This window comes from Sylvia atricapilla, chromosome 17 (genome assembly GCF_009819655.1).
Source record: "Sylvia atricapilla isolate bSylAtr1 chromosome 17, bSylAtr1.pri, whole genome shotgun sequence".
Taxonomy (NCBI): domain Eukaryota; kingdom Metazoa; phylum Chordata; class Aves; order Passeriformes; family Sylviidae; genus Sylvia; species Sylvia atricapilla.
In genome coordinates, this window is record NC_089156.1 from 11764772 (window position 1) to 11783817 (window position 19046).

At 41.9% G+C, this 19046-nt stretch overlaps 1 protein-coding gene across 1 annotated transcript in view; it reads right to left on the bottom strand.

Moving 5' to 3' along the window:
- Window positions 1–18771, bottom strand: part of SBNO1 (strawberry notch homolog 1) — a 31247-nt gene extending 12476 nt beyond the window's left edge. The window contains exons 1-16 of the mRNA XM_066331733.1: window positions 18617–18771; window positions 12116–12249; window positions 11582–11686; window positions 10443–10752; window positions 8629–8729; window positions 7442–7538; window positions 6176–6336; window positions 5099–5232; window positions 4864–4954; window positions 3767–3928; window positions 3138–3273; window positions 2953–3058; window positions 1639–1792; window positions 1368–1550; window positions 1070–1167; window positions 252–403 (exon numbers count right to left, since the gene is read on the bottom strand). Of these exons, the coding sequence (XP_066187830.1) occupies window positions 252–403; window positions 1070–1167; window positions 1368–1550; window positions 1639–1792; window positions 2953–3058; window positions 3138–3273; window positions 3767–3928; window positions 4864–4954; window positions 5099–5232; window positions 6176–6336; window positions 7442–7538; window positions 8629–8729; window positions 10443–10752; window positions 11582–11686; window positions 12116–12247 (2122 nt within the window). The 5' untranslated portion in view covers window positions 12248–12249; window positions 18617–18771. The remainder of the gene's footprint in view (window positions 1–251; window positions 404–1069; window positions 1168–1367; window positions 1551–1638; window positions 1793–2952; window positions 3059–3137; window positions 3274–3766; window positions 3929–4863; window positions 4955–5098; window positions 5233–6175; window positions 6337–7441; window positions 7539–8628; window positions 8730–10442; window positions 10753–11581; window positions 11687–12115; window positions 12250–18616) is intronic.
- Between the last annotated feature and the right edge of the window lie 275 nt (window positions 18772–19046).

The window sequence follows — 19046 nt, forward strand, 5'->3', positions numbered from 1 at the left end:
AAGGCATTTGGGGATATGGTTCCACAGTAGATCAACCCAATTCTGAGCCAAATTAACTGAAATTTACAGGTTATATTGTTTCAGCAGCAATGGCAATCTCTAACAACAGCCTTAAGAGATCTGCAATACATTCTCTCTCATGGATGACTGTACAGATATTCCCTTTTTTCCCCCTCCCACGAAGTTCACTCTCAGGCAGCTCTGAAGTTGCCATTTTCATTGTGGCATTATTGTAGGAATTTAAGCATTACCTTTTCGTTTCTTTATTTTGTTCTCCTTGCAAGGGCTGTCTCGGGGTGAATTGTTATTACTTTGAGCAGTCAGGTCGATTCCCAACAAGCTAAACAGCTTCTTCCTGTCAGGAGCTGGAAAGTGCTTTTCAATAAGAGACTGGAATACTCCTCTGTTAAAAAAAAAAAAAAAAAAAAAAAAAAGGTTGCTCAGTGGAATTTGCATTTATTTAAAGTACAAACCTGTAACATTTAACAGCTTGCTTGACTTCTCTGAAGAATGACTCCTTGTGAGTGCAGTTGAGCACTATTATCACTCACATTACTGTATCTGTCACCTTCTTAAAACTAGGAGACATTTCTTTTACAGCACTGTTCTAACTTGTTACATTTGTTTTTGGTAACAAGTGGCATTGCTACTGCCATTTTTTTATTGCTCAAATTAAGTAAAAGATTAAGTTAATACATTAAGGTCTTCAGCAAGGCAGCCTCGGGATTGGCTCTGGTCCATCTGATCAAAGAGGGAAGTCATGGTCTGTAACCTGCTCTGGTATAAATGCAGCACACATTTGGCAGGTCTCCCCGTGCTCCCAGTTTGAGGGGAACAGTCTGAGCTGTTCACACCTGAAAACATCAGTTGGGAATGCCAGGAGAAGCAGAAGCTAACCACTGCCTCACCTGAGCAGTGCTGCCAGATTTTAGGTACAGGCAGCTTCAGTAAAGAACATCAGTACTGAAGGATTCCCAATCTGTGCACTGAGGCATGTTTGACATGGACAAAGGACTACACACACACACTCTAAGCTGGATAAAGATTAGGTTTTAAAATTCAGTCTTACTTTGCTGTAGAAACAAAGTCATTCAGCTCCCCACCACCTTCCTCCAAAGCTTCCAAGGTTCTTGCTTCTCCTGTCGACTGCAGGCCAATGACGACGCACTGAAGACAAATGAACACAGACACTGTCACTATGACTGAGCTGTAAGTTGATTTTGCCTGAATTTCTGCTCATTAGATACCATTAAGTACAAAAACATGCTCCTGCTATGGCTGAAAATATTTGTGTTGTATATAAAAAAATTAATATGAAGCTTTACATTTAAGACAAACGTTTAAAAAATAATTTCAGATCAACTTACTTTGCCGTTCTTGATTTCTTCCCGAGCCAGCTGCACCACCCTCTTCACCTTAGAGGCTATGCAAAGGTACTTGAAAAACCTCTGGTGAGCTGACCAGAACTGACCCCACATGGATTTTTTCATGCGCTGCTCTGCGTCGATGAGATCGGCCGCCTGCTGAAACCTCTCTCGAGCACTCACCCACTAAACAAGGAAAGGAGCATTTAAACTTCAACCAACTGCAACCTCCCAGAACTCAACAGAGAATGAAAATTTAAAAAGAGGTTCTTACCAGCTTCACAGATTTATTGTACATTTTAACATACTCCTGTGAGAGCAGAACTTCGTCGATTTTGAAAGTTACACCTGAAAAACTCAACTGTCTGGCTATGTACATTCCTCTCAGTTTCATATCCATAGCAACTATTTCCATGGCACCAACACCTCTAAAATAAAGGAAAAATTTAAGTCCATATTAGAATTTTCAAAAGCAAGGATTTGTTAAAAAACGCCTTAAGGCATAACCCCAAATACTTTAGAAAAAAACAGCTTACGAATGTGAAGGAATATGTTTTCAAAATGATTTGGAATTTAGTCTTTACAAAAAACTGCATCCCTGTAACTATTAAGTGTATCCCAAGAGGTAAAACCCAGTTACTTTTTTCCCAGATGACCTAAGATGGATTAGGAGACAGCAACTTATAAATTGTAACTGGATAATAAAGTTGGTCCAAATATTAACAAATTCTAATTATACAAACTGCTGATGATTTAAAATAACACAAAGCATCTTAAGTTATTCAGATTTATGCTGATATGAAAATTATTTAATTAGTAACTCCTCTTCAACAGCAACACACCTGGAGAGCACAGAAGTCACCTGCAAAACAGCTGACTGCTACTCACAACAGGCTCTAACTTTATTATTGCTTATTTGATACACACTCAGGAATGAAGTGAAGCTACACTTGCAGAGTCCAGGAAAAACACATCACGTAGATGATAAACAAGATGGAACCTAAGCCAAATTGTGGCCTTCTGAAGCGTTCAAAATTCTTTTTCAGTAGGCAAAGCAAGATGTTCACCCACCACAGAATGCAGCGTTTTCTACTGACCCCTCACATTCAGTATTATTAGTGTGTTCCAAAACACCAAGTGCCTTGTAACAGCACAAAGAATTTCCCTGAACTGGGTTCTTATGTTAGTAAGCACAAGATTTCCTCCTGTTAAATTGCCTAAGATGAATGCATAAACATTAGAGGCCTTCTACAAATAGTGAGCCATTAAGCTCACGGAGCATACTCACTACAGTACAGGGTGTTTTCATGGGGAGCAGCAACATATTTTGCTCTCCTAACACCCACATTTTTGAGAGGCCTCTTTTCCCAGAAAGCTTTTAAAGCTCTCAAATTTTTCTTCGAATAAAGGAAACATTGTATTTTTCACCACTTATGATAAATTATATTTCTACTAAATTTAGAAGCCATAGTCCTCAGTGTGGCAGGACATATTTGCAAAAAGGACTAGGGAGTGAAGACAAGGAACTGGGGAGCACAGTCAGCCACAACCCTGTGAATTCTTGCTGCACAGGTCTTGGAAATTTTACCTTCTTTCAACAGCCTGAATAAAATCACTGAATTCCCTAAATGGAGTTCCTTCACCCCATATTCCAAGGCGGTTCATATATGCCATGTTTCTTGGCTCAGATGCACCTAAAAAGAGAAACATAAATCTGTACCAGTGCCAGCAAAACCATCCAGAGACATTTCATACAAACCCAGCAGTACATACCTGTGGCACTGGCATAAACAACCCTGGCTTTTGGAAGTTTATTTTGAAGTTCCAATACAGCCAGACCTGTTTTTGTTGGTTTTGATGAACCAACAGGACACAGATTCTTCGCTTTATGACACTCGTCAAATACGATCTGAGCTGTAATTAAGGAAAAACTTTGTCCCACTAACTTATAAAATGGGGAGCTAGAACAGAAGGCAAGAAAATCTACTTACAATAGGGGGCAGGTGGAAATGGTAAACTCAAGACACTAGTCATTTTAACAAAAAAATATTTAGATAGTAAATACTTAAGAACAAAATTGTCAACACTTGAGTTCTTGAAAATGCTGGTGCTGCTCCAAATATATATTTAAGTCTGTAAAAAATATCAGTGTAAACTTAGGGATAGTAGTTTAATTTTATAGGTTTGATATAGAAAAAAAACAGAAACTTCACTCTTGTACCAGAGTTGTGTGGCACCAAGTTGATGGGAATATGTTTGGCACAAAGTTTGTAAAACTGCAAGAAGTCAGAGCACGTACACAACTAATTGCCATTACAAATAAAGAATACCTAAAAATCTATAAAGATATAAGTCCAAATAGCAATTTGGTTATAATCAAATGACCTCTAGAAAAAGGATACAACTCCATCAAAGTCTTCACCACACCAGTGAAGAAGCTGCTTTAATCTGGTTTTGTATTTCCCACCAGACTGACTTTCTCCAATGAGAGAAGAATAAGTAGCAAAGATGACACCTTTCTTCACACTTCCATTATGTTTGGAAGAAATCTTCCCATACTTGAACTGCAATAAATAGAAATCACAGAAATAAATCAAGAGAGATCCCTCCTCAGTCCCACCTACCAGATGATGAAAGGAAGCTGGTGATCTTAAGCTTTAAAGGTGTGAACACTTGGAGTCACCCAGAGCCCCACATCATGATCAGGGCACAGCCGATGGGAATGTGGTTAAGGGGTTTTACACTTAAACACAGACTTAAGACTAAATCTGAGCCTTCAAAAGCTCAGCAGCCACATTCTTTGGCTACATGGTGTCCTTAGTTTAAATACAATTGAGATTTTAGTTTCAATGTATCCCTTTAAGAGCCAATACCTCAAGTGTATTTACAGCTGCTACCACAAATGATGATTTCTAAAGCTTTATTTTAGAAATTAAGAATTCACAAAGCAAAAATACCAACTTGAACCAAACTTTTAAAGTTCAGTGAATTCAACCAGTAATCACTCTTCACAATTTAAGCAGCAAATCCAGAGCAGAGGCAGTGTCTCCAAAAATAACTGCACACACCGCTGCTGCTTTAATAAATCACTGAGCAAGTCTATTATTCAAGTATTACACATAAAATGCATTACATATAAAATGTGCACTGAGAGATAGAAAGAAAAAAATTCAAATGCTACAAAGCATTAAAGATGTAAAGAATATTTCAACTTCTAGAAAATACCCTACTAGTAGTGTCAGTAGGGGCTTGAAGTGTAATTTTTTTTTTTTTTAAAAGCACACATGCTAAGACTTAATCCTACAAGGGGCCTATTTACATGATTAACTTAAAACTCTGTGTGGTTCTTTGTAAGATTTAGGCCTGTCAGACAAGACCTAGACAGCAAATTTATTGAAATTAGTAAATTCTTGCCCTTAAAACAGTCAACATGCACAACTCGTCACACAAGCGTACCTAAAGGTTTGCCTCAACTGTACATAGTAAAAAGTTTCCACACCTTGTTTAATGAGTGCACCAATATGTTTTTTGCTCCAATATCTCTCAAATCTCTTTCAGCGTCGTATTTCAGGTCGTTTGACACGCTAAACCTGAGGATACAAAGCAAAGCACATTCTGTAAGTCACAGCAGGGCAAAAGGCAGTTGCTAGAACATTTGTCAGAAGACAGATGACCCTGAATTTAAGTCATAGAGTCACTGGAGTGTCTGCTCTAACAAATCCTGACACACTTACCAGACTGCTCTTTTTCTGCCTAACAAGTAATTTTCATAGATTATTCCAGCTATGGTCCTTCCTTTTCCTACACCAGCACCATCACCTATCAAGAATCCAGCTCTGTCTCCATTGGGCAGGAATGTTTCATGTTGCTGTAGGAGAAAAGAACAAAAAACTTGTACCATTCTCCAGAACACATCACAGGGGATTGTCAGAAAAGAGCAAACATAAGAAACATCCTATTGGAGGAGATCAGTGGTCCAAGCTAACTCCTGGAAGCAGGAAGAGGGGATTTTATTTAGGGAGAGCACAGCACCCCAACTGCATTGTGTGATCCATTCCCTCCTTTATTTCCTCCATTCAGAACTGCTCTAGACATCTGTCCGGTATTTTGTGCCTTTTCCTAACCCACTGATAAGCATCTGTACAGCCTTTGGTGGCAGCAACACCCAGACATCCACAGCCTGTGGAATGCACTATTCTGAATCTTCCCATTTTAACTTAATCTCCTGTCAGCATTACTAGGTTCTGCTTTCCTTCTGATTTTGTGTGGTATTACTCACTTCTGGATTATCTTAACCCTGATTTCATTCCCATTCCTTGCTCTCCTCTCCAGCCTCATTCCATGAGGCAACTTTTCCCTCCTGTGACCATTTTATTTGTCCTCTAATTCCAGTGCCTCCCTCCCCACCACACACAGGGGTGGGTGGACACACTGAAGTCTAACCCAGCAGCAAAATAACACCCAGTCCTGTTCTCTGTTCCCTTCTCAAGGATGTCAAACAGGCCTGGCTTTCTCAGCCTGCTGCTGCTGCTGCAGCCATGAAATTATTTCAGAGAAATAAAAATGACTAACATGTTCTAAGACAGTTAAGAGATCAGTATCGTGGAAGTGGTTTAGAGCAAGTTTTCCTAGGTGTATTACCTCACATTTATCTGAGCTGAAGCTCACCTGCCATCTTCTAATGCAACTCAAACCTTTAAGCTCTTATTATTTTATCTCCTTGTAAAACTGACATAGCTGCACTTGTCAGATCGTAGTTTTCCTTCTTAAATTCTCTGTTAGCTTTTAAGCTGTGCTGATGGCTGGCATACCTGGGCTGCATAAGTGATTGCTTCGAGCTGCAAAGCTGACAACCAGCCACTGTCAATTGTTTCCTCTGATATTGATGTCTGGTACCACACATCAGGAGGAGTCACGCTGGATAATGAGCTGGTTTCCACCACTGGGTCAGGATGACGCAGACCAATTTTTACTGGTGGAGAAAGAAGGGGAAAGAAGGCAGAAGATGAAAGCAAAATAGAGTTTTCTGTTGCTGCAGCACAAGTTATTGTATTACCCAAACAACTTACAGTTGTGATTGCAAAGGATGGACTCAACAACGAGTATGTTTCATTGCAACTATCTGTCAAGTGTTAAACTGCATTGCATATGAAGGAACATATTAATCTGAATTTATAACTGCAATCTTAACTTTCTCTTCTCACCACCTTCCCACAGTTTTTATAAGATTAGATAAAGTTCACTTTACAGAAAATCAAAGTATTTGTGTATTTGACTCGTTTGAGAAAAACCAGTCTGAAGCTTGTCTTTCCAAAAAGGCCAAAAGCAGCCTCAGGATGCCAGAATCACAAAAGCAACATTCTTCTCACTATTTATATAGTGCCATTTTTAAGCAGGATGAGAGGAGAAAATATTTAGAACAGACATGGTTTAATTGCTGACAGATCCCATCAGTAACAATAAAAATTAACCGTTTAGCTACAAACTTCCTGCAAAAATTTTCCCCTCGCTTTTACAGCAGGTCACTGTATTTAGCAAACAAGATAACAGCTTGTTGTCAGTGGGTACAACAAAGAAAAGAGAAAAAAGAGGAGATGGCAATTAACAGCAGTAAAAGATTCATTCAAAAACCAACCAAGTAGTCAGCCAGGAACAAGGCAGGAAGAATGTACTTAGGGTGATTTCACACCAAAAGACTCAAACTAGATTCCTAAGTGTAGCACTGAGCACTGAATTCCTCTGCTAGATTTCCTCTGCTGAGGCACAAGGCATCTTAACAGATGTAAAAAAAAAACAAAAACAAAAAAAAACACCAGCCTGATTTTAGTTCATCAGTCATATCTGTGAAACAAATACTGCTCAATGATACACTGAAGAATTCCTTTTCTATCTAAAAATCCATTCATCTTCCAAATCTAAGTGTTACAGAAGATAAATTTCCTAGAAAAACCCACAACATATTCAGGCCCTGTTAACTTCAGACAGTATCTATTTGCTGTGTCAGTAATTACACAAGAATAAATAAATTAACTCTCAAAGCATTCAGCCTTTTGATGTAACAGAAGATGAGGTCATACATTTTATTGGCATATATTCAGCATAGGTCTCTGCATGGCCCATTTCTTCTTCATCTTCTTCCTCAGGTTCCTCCTCCTCTTTTACTGCTGGCACTTTCTGGAATAGAGAAATACCTGAGTTAGTCAAACAGCACATTGTTACTATTCCATCTCCTGGAAATTAGCATGAGAAAGGAAATGAGGACAAACTTGCATTTCAATGTTTTAACACATGTAGGGGACAAAGCAGTGAATCACTGGGGAAACTACACACAAATGTACATTTCTTACACTCTGAACAACCCTCTGAAGACACTAAGTCAGGGAACTTCCTCTTCTTTTCAAGATCAAGTACTCCAAACTCATATAAGCAGAATGAAGAAGAAATTCTTCTTACAGCATATTAAAACCAGACTATGACTTAAAGAAAATTGCTTTGAAAACATGACAGCCCTAATGTTCAAGTACTCCCCTGGAGTCTTCCTGCAGTTCCATACTCATGACATTTCACAACTTTATAGTTAAATAGTTCTGTCCAGTATTCTCTGAAACTTGACAGTTACCCATTTACTGTGACCCTGATCAATATAAACATTTAAATATTTGTAAAACCCTCAACAGATGGAAAAAAAAAAATCAAACCTCTTCCACAACTAATAATGCTTAATACAAAAAAGTGATCTAAAAAACTCCTTCTGTATGGCAGGCAGTGAGGAGCAGAGCTCTTCCCAAACACCAGCCTGAGCCCAGCTATCAGTGAAGACGCCAAAACTCGAGTGTTTTACAGCATCAGAATGTAATTTTATTACATTTAGAAAATTAAATGATACTCAATTTATGTCTTCTATTTGACTGCCCAGAAGGACAGCCATGCTAGGGGGAAGTCTTTCAGTTTCCTCATTGCTTGTGATTTTAGAAGAAAATGCTTGAACCCAGAGGAAATGCTATGCTTATCACCTTCAATCAGAGCCACACCAGCTTCTGCAAAGGACAGTAATTTCTTGAAATTGCCATTTACTGTCTAAGTCTGCTGTGCACAGCTGTTAACTTCACTCACCTAACCAAGTTTCATCTTGTGGAGCAACTGACCTTTGGAAAAAACAGATGCACTTGGCAGTTCCACCACACACAGGACAAGTATGAGTAACTCCTGAATCTGGCCACAACTGTTTATGGCCAGCAACAAATTGATCATTCGTGCCACTTACCACAGTAGGTGAAAAACTTCTCATTTTGATGTCATTTATCCATATTCTTGCCACCTCTTTTGTGGAAGCCTCCTTCTTCACTGCACCATTGCTTAGGTCAGCTGCAAAAGAAAAAGCTGTGGTCTACAAAATTTCCTCCAAACATCAACTCAGATTAACTTGCTGCTCTATTAATGAGCTGGAAGAGAAGTTTGAAGTGTCCAGGAGCACAATGATGCTTCAAGAAGAAATTTGTAAAAGGATCCTTTAAGAAGATCATTTATTAACCTTCCTGTCTTCAGTCACATTTGCAAGGAACTAGGAATAGAGCTCAGCACACAACTACAATAATTTGCATAAGGATGGATCCAAAATATTGAAAGCAGCTGTCAAGCTTCCATCATATCAATGCATGTAATAAACTTAGCATAATTGCCCCTAAAAACAATTAGGGCCCTTGCACAAATAAATGTTTTCCTCAAAGACACTGCATAATTTAACTTCTTAATATTTTCCCATCTAGAACTCCTGCTGCCTGAATGATATGAAATGACCATTTTTCTTTCAAGAGCTTCTCTTTTCTACAAGTAATTGTCATTTTTTAAAAAATAAACACGAGGAAAGATCCAGAGACACAGGAAAAGAAATAAGATTAGGAATGCAGTTCTAGAAGTTGGAGGTCTCCTTTTCACTTTATACAGAAGCTACAGATTCAACTGTTTTCTGCAGCTGTGCCACTCTAACAGTTATTATGTGATGGTATCACCTATTCTGTGCTTCTCTGAGTTTTCACTTAATAATTTCACTGACTTATCCCCTTCTGCTTTCTCCCCTCCTCTTCCTCACCTCCTTTACTCCCTGCCCCAACTTCAGTTCATGTCCCAACTTGGGTTTTAGCAGCCACTCCCTAAGAGAAAACAATGACACAAGGAGGGACATTCTGCTTTTTGCTTCAGTTCTAACAGACAGCTCCTGCACTGCACTTCTTTGTCTGCATATGGAAAAATAGGTTATGCCAACCACACCTATAAAATCAGCAAAGCTTGTTTCAGAGACAATGAAAATAACAGAAATACAGAAAATGCCTGTGTATCTTTCAGAAAAAAAAAGCAGCAATGAAGTATTTTCAAACTGAACTAGTCTGATCTTAACCACATGCTAAAATCAGGACAATTTGAAAGAGTTAAAAGTTTCACACACATGCAGCTTTTTCCTTGTACAGGTTGACCACATGTTAGAAATAACACACAAGGAAATATTATGGAAGAAACCACAAAATGAAGATTTGCAGTGTGATAACAAAGTACTTGTGGCACTGCAACACTTCAGAAGTAAATTAAAATAAACAGCAAGTTTTTAGGATTTAATTAAACAATAGATTTGATGACTCCAATGAAAAGGGACAGATTTTCCTTTTGCAGGAGACATTTCACACAAACACCTTATGTGCTACAAATCTAGTTTGGAAGATGCTAAATAGGAAAAAGTACTAGTTTGTTGTAGTTCCAAGTGCACACTAGAACAGGAACTGGTGGAGACTACAGTAACATAGCTAATGGACTTCAGTAATGTCCAGAAATTCATTTTACTAATTTTCCAGCTGCAATCTGTCATTTTCCTCATCCCAGGCAGTGAATCAAGAGTTTAAAACTCTGCTATTTCCTACTACTTCACTCTGAATTCTAATACTACCACAGTTAGAATGACATTTATCAGGTCTCCTGAACCACTTTACCAGGATATTGTGCTAAGCCACGAAAATCCACAACATGCAAAGATCTTGGTTATTTCACTCTTTTCCTAACACGCTTTCATTACAAAGAAAGCAAACTCACTGGCTGCTGTGGCCACGGGTTGGGCAATATTAGGAGGTGGCTTCAATTTCATGAGTTCATTAAGACTATTGTTCTTGAGCAGATCTTTCAGCTGAATCTGGTCCTTGGAAGGTGCAGTGGTCAAGGCATTGCGAACTGCTGGTGCTGCCACCGAGGGCCGAGTGGTTGTGCTGGTCTGGATGATCTTTGCTACAGTGATGGTCTGCCTGGAGGTGGTGACAGGCGTCGTCTTTGTCACCACTATTGTCGTCCCCAGGGTTGGAAGCTGATTGATTTGATTCAGCACAAAGGTTGTGGTGGATGGTGGTTGCTGGTAATAAAGAAGAGGGGAGGTTTTTTTTCAGGAAACGGTCAAAAAAGGAAAGAGTAAACTTTATTAGGCTTCGTTTAGCACATCAGTTTGTTAAAAGATGCTTGTAGTAAGAAATGTCTTCTAAAAACATGCTGAAGGTGCCAGAGTAATAATTATCTCATGCTGCAACAGTCTGAGCAAAAAGTATCTCTCAATACATTGTACATATTTCAGAATGTTATTTTTAGATTTTACTTTACCGCAAGGAAAAGGAAATAAAGAAATAAAATGAAAAATTCATCACCCAGGTAGAAGATACCACCACTACAGTTTCCCCTGTATCTGATAAAGCCAGTCCAACCCACTGCTGGCCAAGGCTCAGCCAGTCAGTGTCACTGGCAGTGAGAAGGTATTTATTTAACAACAGGCAAAAACTGTTACACAATCAGCAGCTGGGATGGAGGAGTGAGAATACGTGAGAAAACCCTGCAGACAACCAAGGTCAGGGAAGGAAGAGGAGGAGGAGGTGCCCCAGGTGCTGGGGACTCCTCCTTCAGCCCTTGGAGGACCACGGATGCTAGGAATGAAGCTGAGGACAAAGGAAGGAGTGGGGAGGAAGGTATTTTTAGATTTCTTCTTATTTCTCATTTTCCTTCTCCATTGTTAACTGGCAATGAATTAATTTCCTCGAGTTGAATCTGGTTTGCCCATGACAAATTGCTGATCTCCCCTGTCCTTATCTCAACCCAGGAGCCTTTCACCATCATTTGCAGCCTTGGTGCAGCTCAGTGGGCACCAGCCCAAATTAAGCCCCTTCCCCATCTAAATCCTGGAGCAGGATTCTTACCCGAACATTTAATAAGGCTGGAGTAGACACAGTCTCTGGTTCCTGTTTCACAGCAGCTGCAGCCTCAGTCTCCAGGCCCAGTTCTAAAGCACTAAGTGGTACTGACTGCAGAGGGAAGAAAGCAAACAAGTCAGCAGGAATAAAACCTGAAGGCTTTTGTTCCCAGTCTGTGCCTGAAGTGGCTACACTCTGGCAGAGTGAAGGCCATCATGGAGCTAAACATGCTATTTCATTACACTTTTAATGCATTCTGTTGCAGAGCAGCTAGACCTCAATGACATGAGAGTTCTCCATGGATACCTGACATTATGTCCCCATGTCACATCCAGAATTAAGCATATTTCTGTCTGTACTGACCTCAAGTGTTTCAGATTGCTGTTTTGTATGGAAGTTTAAAATTAATTTGCAAGTCACTTTCCAATCTCGGTATTATGAAGCAAGAAACTTTAGAGAACTCCACATGATTCAACCTTTATCCCCCCATCACAGCAAACCCAAGGTTTCTCTAACAACCCTCTAAGTTTTTCTTTTAACCTGCTGAACAGCTGGAGTTGGTGCTGGATTTGCAAGAACCACATCTGGAGAGTCAATATCAAAGAGATCATTGGGACTGATTCCACTCTCACTCAAAGCAGCAAGCAACAGATCTTGTCCTGGCTCCACCATCTCTGGAAAAAAAAAATGGAACTGTAAATACAAGTACATTTAATTGTGATTTATTTTTTGCCCACACTCAGCTCCAGTTCTTGGATTTAAGGGCATTCACAGTGCAGTCTCCTGCACACACAGTTTCACTTTCTAGATTTGCACTGGTTCTTTTGTTTACTTGTAGGCTTTTCAACACACCCAACACATTTAAAGGCAGGGAGAATGAAACAGTTCACTACACAAAATGCTATCATACTCTTAAACTCAAGACACCTTTTCTAATCTTTGAGGCACTACATTTTCGAGAATTACAAGAAATACCAAGAGCAGAAATGGTGAGACCATGTTATGCTAATGATCTGTCTTTGTTGGTGAAGCAACTGCACGAGGGAAGCACAATTAAAACTCATTTACTTTATCTTGTAACAAGTTAGTGATAAAGGGCTTGTAAGGAAAGCTTTAATTTCTTGCTTGCCCTTACATTAGGTTACATTCATTCACTGGAGAAATTTTGTTTTGCATATGGAGAGAACAAATGTGCCACTATTATAGTATGTAAGTGCTTATTAAATAGGACACTAACATCAGGTCACGGACTCCTTTATGTGTAGGACAAGCAAAACTAATTTCAAAAAGCTATTCTAGACCATATAAAAACTTATTAAAAAGCCAAATACTCCATATTTAAAGATGAAGAGAGATGATAACATGTTTCACTTGCTTAAGAAGGAAACCCATCTGCCCTAGAATTAAGATAAAAATTAAATGATTTCTCTGCATTCGAGCTGTTGCTTATAGAGTCTAAAATACACCTCAAGCAGATCTTAATCTCACTTACCCTCCACACCCCTTAACACCCACTGGGAACGAAACACTGAAACCCCATGAAGCCAAACACCTACTCTAAAGCAGGCAAGAGGACAAAAATCTTTGTTGGGATTTTAGATGTTCATTCACAAGACTCCAGAACAGCATTCCCTTCTACAGGCACAGCTAAGCCACTTCCAGCTGGCTGGTCACACATATTCCTCAGCACATTTAGCAGAACAGGTAATTCTTGTAATAAGCCAAGCCTCAGGCACTTAGTTCTTACTCTTCCCAGTTTTAGTCTGGGAAAAGGGAGAAGCATTTTTGCCCGTGGATTCATATTGAGATGGTGGCACCACAAGAGCAAGGTCCAGGGACAAGGGGAAGACACATTTAAAGGCATCAAAGACTTAAAGATGCTTCCAACAATACCAAAGCAACAAACAATTGGTGGGACTGCTCCTGAGCACACACAGCCCCATCAAACACCACTTGCTTGTCAGAACCAGACTTTTCTTCTTTAAAGGCATTTGAGGTGACCAGATGAATTGGCAGAATGGCCTGGTTTGTTGCTATGAGGTACAGAAAATATTGAGAAGTATTAAGCCATCCAGCAGATTTAATTGATGTGGCAGCACCATTAAAGGATGTCACCACCCACCAGCCTGTCTCCCAGAACCCTGAATGGCTCAACAAAAGTGATAAGAACCGACTTTTAGTTTCACCTTTCATTCCACAAAGACTGTGCTTCCTCTCTCAAAAAAGGGGACTGTATATTAATAGTATCAATAGACTAATTAATATAATTAATATTAATAGACTATTATTAATAGACTATTATATTAATTGGGTAAGATAAATATTTAATTTTCATCAGACTAAAATCTTAAATGACCATCACATCTCAGTTTAGAAGCTTGCAGCACTGTTTACTAACTAGAAACAAAGTGAGAGGAGGAAGGTTTAAGTCTGCAGATGAAATTTTTGCTTATCAGTACTTTTGGTGTTCAGAACTTGAGAGCAGCTACTGAAGATGAGTTTCTTTATAGAAGGGGAACTAACACAGGTCACCCCACCAAAACAGCTCCAAAACACTTTAAAATCCTGACTTTGTATCCATTTGGGAAAGAGGCAGGAGCACCCTTCCACACAGGGCAACACCTTTGCTCAAAGGGCAAATAAACTAAAACATCTAAATGTACAACAGAAAAAAACCCATCAGTTAAGTCATTGTTCAGTCTGTAGGAGTTGTGATCACCCCACAGCTAAGCAGAGATATGACTAAAACTTGGCTGAGAGTTAAGGGATGCACTGAACAGAGGCACAAAAATGTAGAAGCTTGGGGCTTTTCACTTAAGAGAAAACAAAAACCCTCAATAACTTGTAGTCTGCTCTCACAGTATAGGAAGGAAAGGCCTTTCTATGAAATTGAGACTCAAAGCAAAACCGACGCTAGAAGAAAAACCCACACTACCACAAAAACAAGTCCTCCCCAGCCACCCTCCACCGGTGTCACACCCATCACATCTGTTTCAAGCCCAGCTCAACATATCCACGGTGCTGCTGACCTCTCTCTACATCTTTAACCTTTGGATGGCTGGCATCTTAAAAGTTTCAGAGCTCAGGAAAACAAAAACAAAAACAAAAAATCATAGCAGTATTGCTTTAGTTGCTCATTTCGAAGTTTTCAGTAGACGACTGGTGATAGAAACCAGCAAAGTAATTCCTACAGTTTCAGAGTAAATATCTCCAATTAGAAGCATTCTAATGGGGCTGTTTCCATGTAAGAAATCCCTCAGCTGCATCCCTCTCCTCATATCCCAAATTTTAAGTCTTAAAAATTCATGGTTGCTCACCACCCAGCAAAAAGCTCAGTAAAACAACAGCAATTGTTTGTCTGTCAGTTTGGACAATGAAAGTTTGACTAGTTCCACTTATTTTGTTTCTGTACAGTAGGAACAAAGCTGCATTGTTTGGAACAAAAGGAATTCTGAACTTCTAGAATTTTTACATTAGAAGTCACTGAATATTTAGCACCAATTTCAGGCTTTGTGCACCTTCCTAGTACCAATGCTGCCCACCCTTCCCATTAAAATTTAGCAGGGAAATGAAATGAGGAAGAAAAAAAAAAAGAAAGAAACACAGGAGAAGCTGCATTGTGATAACTTATTTTATTTTCTGTAGCACATGCTGGTTAAGCTTAAAACATTATCAGGCTGAAGCAGCTCCATAATCTTGCAAGGTAGGAGGCTCCTCAGTTAACACAAGTGAAAGTGACTTTATCGAGCTCTGCAGCTCAGCCTTGGCAATACTATAAAAGGACCTGTTTGCCACATCTTCCAAATCGCCCAAAGAAAATACTTATTAAAAAGTTGTGAATATTACAAGCTGTTCCCTGAGCATTTCATCACGGGAAGAACTGTTTTGAGCATGTAGAATCTTGTGGATAAGATTGTCTCTGTTTAGTGAGGTAGTCCAATGTCACTGAGCAAGAATCAGCCTATGAAATAAAACTAAAAAATGTATTTATAAAATTTCTGTGGTAGTAGTATCTTATCTTTCTTTGTATTAAGAAAACACAAACTGCTGCTATTTCAAGCAGGGGCCACCAAAACACACCAAACATTAGTGTAAGGTGCTCTCCTGATGAAGAATACAGCTTAAAACTTTGACAAAGAGACGGTTTTGTGATCACTGCACAAGATGTAAATAATTCCTGATTTAAAGATACAAAACCAGAATGCCATGTTTAATATCATGTCATGTATCCATGCCAACCTGGCTCTCTCTCTCCTTCCATTTTAGCTTTGGTACAAAGAAACAAAACAAAAAAAAAGAAGAAAAACGATTCTAAAACACATGTCAAGCAACCTGCTCCGTTTCCCCTGAGAAAGATAATGGTAGAATCCCAAACAATGAAAAAAGCCTTTTGATTTTTAGGTCTGGGAGTTACACACTGTAACACTGCATGCCTAAAGCGCTCATTTAAAACCCATAATCAATTACAGTATCATACCTTGGTCCAAAGCAAACATCACAATCGAGCAGGCACTGCTATTCCCAAGCCCTTCAGACACCTGGGTGTTAATTCTTGGCTGGGACACAAACAGCATTCAGCAACTTTTGTTCTTGTACTGGAAAGGTTTATCCCACCGCCTTTTTTTGAGGAATACCCGTCACCTGAACTGCCCTGGAAGGCAGTTATAATATCCCACAAACACTGGAGTTGTAGAGACAAGACAGCTTTGCCCTGCAAATTTCTCTGCCTGTCTAAACCGTGAGTTATTAGTGACCTGAAAATTTCACATCTCCCTGTGCAGCCTCCCAGAGCAGAGGTGTAAGGGCTGCTGAGCCCCATCCCACCCAACAGGATTCTCTGGATATCCACGTGGGTTCTGCTCATTTCACAGCTTTTGCCTCCAGAAGGCAGCCCGGGTAACAGTAAAAAAAACCCTCAACCAACCCAACCCCTTCTGGTCCTCTCCAAGTCACCATCCAATCAAACAGCAAAACCCTAATTAATGAACTCGCTCATCCTTCCATGCTTTAACCTCAAGGCTAGCAGTTAATTTTGCATTTACACGTACAAAGGTGTTCCCACAAAAATCACAAGTTAACTCCAATCCTGGAAAAATCAGCCCCATTTTTCCAAGGCTGGTTACCACTCAGACATCAAAGCTTTCAAGGACATGAGGGACTCTTCAGGGCACTGTGGGGGTCTCAGCTCTGCCTCAGTGCTTTTTAACAACTGTTCTACAAAATTCACAACTGTCATGTTACACAGTCTGCAAATCTGAAATCCAGAAGTTACGAAAATATTAAAAGGCTTAACAATGCAATAATTTGGCATCAAATCAGCTTTCAGACTAAAAGGCTGGAGCTGGTAATATGGCCAGTAGTGAAAGTTTTTAAGAGGTAAAAACTCAAAGAAATAAAAACACGTGGGCACCAGGATCCATAGTTTCAGCCTGGGAGCCAGTTCCAGGTGTGTCTCAAAGCACCACTGCCTATATCCATGACCTGCTCCAACGGCTTTTAGAGTAGTTCTCAGCCAGTTTTGAAACCAAAGTAGTAATCTGGACAAAAAGACAGACTGCCCACATTTTATTTCTAAATATTAAGCCTACATACAAATATAACACGCCATGGCTGCGAGGCAGATAGAGAACACCAATTCCAATGTCACGCTGTTACACAATTTCAATTCTTGCTTTACAACATCAACTACAGATTTTCAATTTTGGGGGAGGGCAGCTTACAAAACATTAATGTATGTTTTTAAATATTTTTAATCCAGACACAACCTTGGTAATCTAAAGCCAAGTAGTCTACCACTGAGTTAATTCCTAACTTTACACTGTGTCGTTTGATCACACTAATTTTTTTATTTTATTTTTTTTTTTTTACTTACTCTGGAGTTACCTAATATATCAATTCACAGCTTAGGGGTTTTTTAAAGCATTTACTCAATTTGCCTTATCTTTAACAGGTATCAAACACATAGAACCAGCCTATGAATACCTGAAAAAAAGTACAAGAGTTCTAATTTATACCCGCAAAGGCAGCGTGGAACCCATTGAGCTAAAAATAATAAAGAAAAAGCGTAAAAAAAAGAGAAAAAAAACCCCAAAAGGCCTCTTCCCCATCAGACTGTTAGGGGCATTTCGACGTTAAACTATTACTCACCCTAGCAACCTGTGTTTGAGGTGCGCTCGTTAGGAGTCCCTGGACTTTGAGGCCGTGCGTGTGGCCGCGGTTGGGCTCCCCGGGAGCAGCGGGGCCCCGAGGGCCGGCCCGGGCGGGGAAAGCCCCGGGGCAGCCGGGGGTCGGCGGCTGCTGCCCCGCCACCTTCTCCCCAACACGTGTTCCGCACATAAACTTCCGGGTTGGGCCACAATCGGCTGCGTAATCCTGTCCCATGCGCGACTTTTTTGTTCCCAGACCTTCACCTCTTTAAAGATCCCTTCCAACAGCAGCGAGATCCCGCCGAAGGGCCGGGAGGGCTCCGTCTCACGGCGGCTTTCGGAGCCGGCGTTCCGGCACCATAAATCAAAGACCCCCCATCCCCCTCTCGCCTCGTTTCTCCATTTCAAACCTCAACAATCGGCAGCCGCGGAAAGAGCGCACAAAGGCGCGGGCCGGGCCGGGGGCTCTGCCCGCGGGGGGATGCGGCGGGGGAGCGGCCGAACCCACGGCCGCGGCCGCCCCCGTTAGAGAGGCGCTTCCCCGGAGCCGGGGGCCCCGCCGCCCGCCCCCGCCCGCCCCCGGGCACGAAGTTCGCGGGACAACCGGGGCTCCGCCGGGGCGGCGGCGACGGCGCCTCCCCCGCCCGCCGCGCCACCCCCGGCCCACCGGGACCCCTGCGGGGGCGAGCGCACAGCCTTCCGGGGCCGAGGGACCGAGGAAACGCGGGGCCGCTCCCAGCACAACGGGTCCTCCCCGGACACCCCCGCGCCGCCGCCGCGGGCCCCGGTGTGGAGCCGAGGGGAGGAAACCCCCGGGGCGGCCCCACAACGCGGAGAGCGGCCAGAGGCGGCCAAACAGGCGCGTCACCGGGCAAAAGGGCAGCGCGGGACTTACTCTCCGTCGTGCTCGATCCTCTCGCGGGCTCCTGGAAGTCTCCGCCGCCGGCGCCGCCGCCCGCCGCTTTCTAACTCACGGCCGCCATCTTTGCCCTCCCTCCCCTCACAGGGGAGGGGGGGGCCGGGGGCCGCCCGCACCACGTGACCCGGGCCGCGCCTCCCTCCCCCCGCCGCGCCGCGCGCGCTCCCCTCCCACGTGACACCGCCGGCCACCGCCCGCCGCTGGCGCGCGCTCGGCACCACGTGACCCGCCCCCCGCCCGCCGCCACCCCGGTCACGTGGCCGCCGCCGTCTCGCGCCCACCCCCCCCACCCCCTCCCACCGCCGCCGCCGGGCCCCGGCGCGCGCTCCCCGCTCGCCCCCCCCGTCACGTGACATGCCGCGCCTCGGTTTTTGCCTCCCCTCGGCAACGGAAAGGCAGCAAGTTC